Here is a 5017-nt window from a genome sequence, read left to right on the forward strand (position 1 = left end):
CTTATGCATTTTGGCTTGTAGCCTTGTACGTGTATGCATAATCTCTAATATAAGTATATATGCTTTCTACCATACATATGATATTCATAAGTAGTGACCGTAGATTCCCATTAATGTTTAAGAAATATTATTAAACAAACGAGAATGCTGGAACGGATACAAAACTCCAAGAGGTTACATTGTGAATAACTTGTTCTCTAATGAATAACAAAGCACCCTATTTATAATAAACTAACCATAATCTCTAACAAAACCTAATTCTAACCGGCTAAGCCCATAAAACCAAACATTCAAATAAACCAAAATACTAATATTTTCCAACACCCCCTGTCAAACTCATGGCGGTACACGACATGAGTTTGCCAACAAGCAGATGTGGATGCAAGCCTCCAAATTCCGATGCCGATGCCGATGCCGATGCCAATTGCGAACTTCCGAACAAACTTGAACAAACTGATACGCAGCGGACAAACGGATGAACAAATTGATACCCATCTAGAACAAATTAAATTCCGAAGAATTGAACCTGCTCTGATACCAAGATGAATATCAGAGTGCGCAACGAACAAGACTAACAAGAATAATAGAAATATTATTAAACAAACGAGAATAACGGAACGGCTACAAAACTCCAAGAGGCTACATTGTAAATAACTTGTTCTCTGATGAATAACAAAACATCTTATTTATAATAAACTAACCCTAATCTCTAACAAAACCTAATTCTAACCGGCTAAGCCCATAAAACCAAACATTCAAATAAACTAAAATACTAATATTTTCCAACAAATTCAAGTTTTAAGACTTTATTATAAGCTTAAGTCGTTTTGTGAAGCCATGCAAACAATGACGTACGGAAGAACCTCGACATATGTTGCGTGCATGGGTCGAGTTATTTGACAAAGCAGTGACCTGCAACGTTGACGTTGTGATTTGAAAGTTTCACTCTTCATCAGCTTCGGATTAAAAAACTATTTCTCTGAAATTAGAGCAGCCCATCTTCTAATTAGTTTGCCTATAAATAGGCTGCCCCAGTATTTGAGGAAAAAGCAGCCAATTTAATTAAGCAAAGATCAAATTTAGAAATTAATTAAGCACAATGGGGAGATCTCCCTGTTGTGATGAAAGTGGTCTCAAGAAAGGACCCTGGACTCCTGAAGAGGATCAAAAGCTTGTACAATACATTGAACAACATGGCCATGGAAGTTGGAGAGCTCTTCCAAAGCTTGCAGGTTTGCATACAATATATGATTAATTAGCCTCTCTTTGTTGATTAAATTGTTAGTTTACAATCGAGTTACAACCGACTATCGATACTCAAAATCTTAAGCTAACATTATTCCTAGTTGACTACCCCCAAAACATGGATTGTCACTCTCCACGTTATTGAGATTTGAATTCAAGATCTCCTCCCTGATATCCTGATAAGATAAATTTATTGGTTTTACCACTTAAATTGCTATCATTTTCTATGTTTTAGGTCTCAATAGATGTGGGAAGAGTTGCAGGCTAAGATGGACAAACTACTTAAGACCCGATATCAAAAGAGGCAAATTTTCTGAAGAAGAGGAGCAAACAATTCTACATCTCCATTCTATCCTTGGAAACAAGTAATGCTTTATTCCATGATCAAACACATAAAAGTTTTCAACCCTTCCTTCTACATATATGTTTGCATAATATCAAAGATTACTCTTATATATTTTTGCTTAATTACAAGATGGTCAACAATTGCAACACACTTAGACGGCCGAACGGACAATGAAATCAAGAACTTCTGGAACACACATTTGAAGAAAAAGCTGATCCAGATGGGTTTTGATCCAATGACCCATCAGCCAAGAACTGACCTATTTTCCAACTTGTCTCAGCTTTTAGCCCTAGCTAACCTGCAGGATCTCATGCAGCAATATCAGCCATTAGATCACATTAATCAACATGATGCAACATTACACGCAGATCAAGCCGTTCAATTGACCAAGCTTCAATACATTGAGCATTTACTCCAATCCGTAGCTTATACAAGCAACAATGACACTTATACCCAGAACAGAAGCACAGAGATGGAAATGGATGATCAGGCTTTTAATTTGTTAAGCTCGATTAATATTCCTCCTAGCAAAGAAACCCCGAATTTTAATTCACTACAACTGGAAAATCCAAGCTCATTTTCTCATGGATATGGTGGTAATTCTTCTCAACCACTCCACCATCTTCAATCCCTACTGCCTCATGACCTAGCAGACCCACAAGTCGCTTTCAGTTCTCTACCATCTTTGAATAACAGTAACCATGAAGTGGGCCAGGGCTCCAACTTTACAGTGGTCCGTGGTCAAGAAAAGAACCCATCCGATGAATCTTCATGGTTTAATAATCTTGTATCTCCTACCGCTTCTATTCCTCCAACCAGCAATGTTCCCGGAGATGCGTACTGCAGCAGGTCAAGCTATGGAGGAAGAAGTAGTGATTCTTCATCCTACTGGCCTGACCTTTTTCTTGAGGACGCCAATTATGGTTGAGAATTCTTACTTAACGATTATTTTTACAGATTGAGAAAGATTCAGTGGTTGCAGTTTTTGTCGTTGACTCGTTAATTATTTCCTCTTCCTACATGCATTTGCAAGCGTACATATACCTACTACAGATACGTGTGATGTCATGCATATGTATGAATACTTGTACATGTACAAACTAGCTTGTATAAGTTTACGCATTATATATATATATGTACATTATTGTTATGGCATGAGTATTTAATTTTACCCTCCTCCCTCTACTGTTTTTAAGATCAATTATATTTTGCTTCCGTTCTCGTCTTATAAATTTACAAAAAAAATGGGGAAAGTCATACATTGTTCTGTCTAATTCTCAAGTTATATTGTTATTTTATAAAAGGATGATGCTAGAGATGCTATCTTTTCATATCATATATTGTAGACCACATGATATGACGTTTGATAGTTAAATTCCTTCATTAAATCATTAAAAATAAAATTTAACCATCAACTTCCATATCATGTTGTTTTAAAATATGTTCTCTCTAGTGTTTTCCTTTATAAAAACTGTTTTTAACTTAGACACTACATTGGTGGCACTACTGTAAGGATTAAAAAATTTATAGTTGCTCCACTTTTAAAAAGACAAGGACCTTTTACACCTAGTACGGTGCTAACTTCTCAACTTCTAGAACGAGAATACTTTGCTTTTCATATGTAATAAATCATTTCTACCTAAAGCCAAATCACAATTTGATGTGTCTGCAGTATTTTTTTTGTTGCGTTTTTATAAGTTAATAATATATACTGTATCAAACTGTAATTTGCATGTAAAAACGACTTTTTACAAGTAAGGAACCAAACAACGTAGGCTCCAATTACTACATTACGGTATGATTTTTCGGACATAAGGCTATTTTATTATTCAAAATTAAATATAGATCAATGCTCTAGGCCGCTGCTTATCCCCAAAACGGAGGCATACAAATTAAGTGTAATTCACTCTTCTTTTTAACTTACTAACACATCAACTATCATATCATACAATCTTATCATTACTCAAGAAAACATGGCAACCCATTATCCTGACGATGTCGCAAAGTATGTTTGCAAAGTTCTCACTTTCTTAAGACAATAACCAGCTAACAAGGTCTACTTTTATTTTACTTTATCAACAAGAGGCATTCTAGAAACTTCTCGCTAAACTATCTCTATAAGCCAATGAGCAGACACACTGAACACTGAAGTCCTTGAAGGGGTTGTCCCTTGGTTCCCTCCACTACTCCTCCTCCTCCTCCTTCTCTTCCTTAGTATTCATGTGAATAGTGTTTGCTCCTTAGCCATCTTGTGCTAGGTTTCTTGACCTTGGTTTTATCTTCTCCCGAGTTTGGTCATTTTCTGGATCTACCTTGTGAGGCTAGATCTTTCATGATTCATGAATCTGCCATCTTTCTATAGATTTGTGTCAAATTTACCTTGCACGGTTAGATATTTGATAAATCTACTATTTTAGGCTTAAGTCAATCAGACATTTGATAAATTTGATGTTTTGCCCTTAAGGCAATCAAGGCTAAATCACATACTAACATGCGTTTTAATTTCTCGTAACCGCCTTTGTGGCATCCTGAGGCACTAGTACAAGGCCATGTGGAGAGAGCCTCACACAAGACCTTGTATTAGTGGTCAGAGATGGTGAACCTATTCATTGAAGTTGCTCTTCCTCCATAGCAGTATATCATTGATTTTAGACACCACAATGACATGTCGTTGCATAAAATATCATCTTAATAAAAATAGCATTCATAGTAGAAGCAACCCGGGTATTTATAACTTTCATTTTGTTCTTTAAAAAACAACTTAATTATACTGAAGTTGGTCATGGACTCATGATTGTCAAAGCAACAAAGAAAATCAAGGTTGATTAGGTTTCTTCCTCCACCATTTTTCCCAACTGAAAGAAATAAACTTCACCACCACCTAATCCTACCCCATGGTTGTACACCACTCCAAGTTTCTTATGTCATGGTAATCATCTTCAAGACGTTACTTATGTCATGACAATCATGATAAATAATTTTTTTGTCTAAACAATGGTGATGGTTGTAACCGACAACTAACAAAGACAAGGATCTTTGTTTTCAAAAAAAATTCAACGGCCATATTCCGGACTTCTAACTACTTTTTATATTTTTAAATCAAAATATAATAGTTAAAACACTCAGGGTATTAACAAATATTTAGTGAATTAGCCAAACCCTCCCTACAGACTAGGGTAATTAGTAATTAGTAATTACCACCAGTGCCTACTCACTACCAACCCTCCTAATGACCTAGGGCTAACTTAGCCAGTCTATCCTTTGATCCTCTAAGTAGCAAATGCTACATGTTTTATCAGTATTCAAAAGATTCCTAACAAAAGAAAGAGCTATGGTTGCCATTAACTATCACAACAATGTGTGAGCGACTGTCACTAACATAACTATCTAAAGTTTTAGTTATTGGAAAGAAAAACTACTTGGGAG

The 5017-nt window shown here is 35.7% G+C and overlaps 1 protein-coding gene across 1 annotated transcript; it reads left to right on the forward strand.

The window, feature by feature from the left end:
• Positions 1-1049: 1049 nt before the first annotated feature.
• LOC103432036 (transcription factor MYB93-like) lies at positions 1050-2741 on the forward strand. Its single transcript, XM_008370204.4, has 3 exons — positions 1050-1232; positions 1481-1610; positions 1721-2741. The coding sequence occupies exons 1-3, from the start codon at positions 1100-1102 to the stop codon at positions 2517-2519; spliced, it is 1062 nt and encodes a 353-aa protein (XP_008368426.1). The 5' UTR covers positions 1050-1099; the 3' UTR covers positions 2520-2741.
• The last annotated feature ends 2276 nt before the right edge of the window (positions 2742-5017 follow it).

The sequence above is a fragment of the Malus domestica genome, chromosome 15, assembly GCF_042453785.1.
Source record: "Malus domestica chromosome 15, GDT2T_hap1".
Taxonomy (NCBI): domain Eukaryota; kingdom Viridiplantae; phylum Streptophyta; class Magnoliopsida; order Rosales; family Rosaceae; genus Malus; species Malus domestica.

What these genes read in the sequence shown, in the direction of transcription:
- LOC103432036 (XM_008370204.4), top strand. Translation starts at nt 1,100, where the DNA reads ATGGGGAGATCTCCCTGTTGTGATGAAAGTGGTCTCAAGAAAGGACCC. An exon ending in AGCTCTTCCAAAGCTTGCAG is followed by an intron (nt 1,233 to 1,480) that starts GTTTGCATACAA and finishes TCTATGTTTTAG; the next exon opens with GTCTCAATAGATGTGGGAAG. An exon ending in CATTCTATCCTTGGAAACAA is followed by an intron (nt 1,611 to 1,720) that starts GTAATGCTTTAT and finishes CTTAATTACAAG; the next exon opens with ATGGTCAACAATTGCAACAC.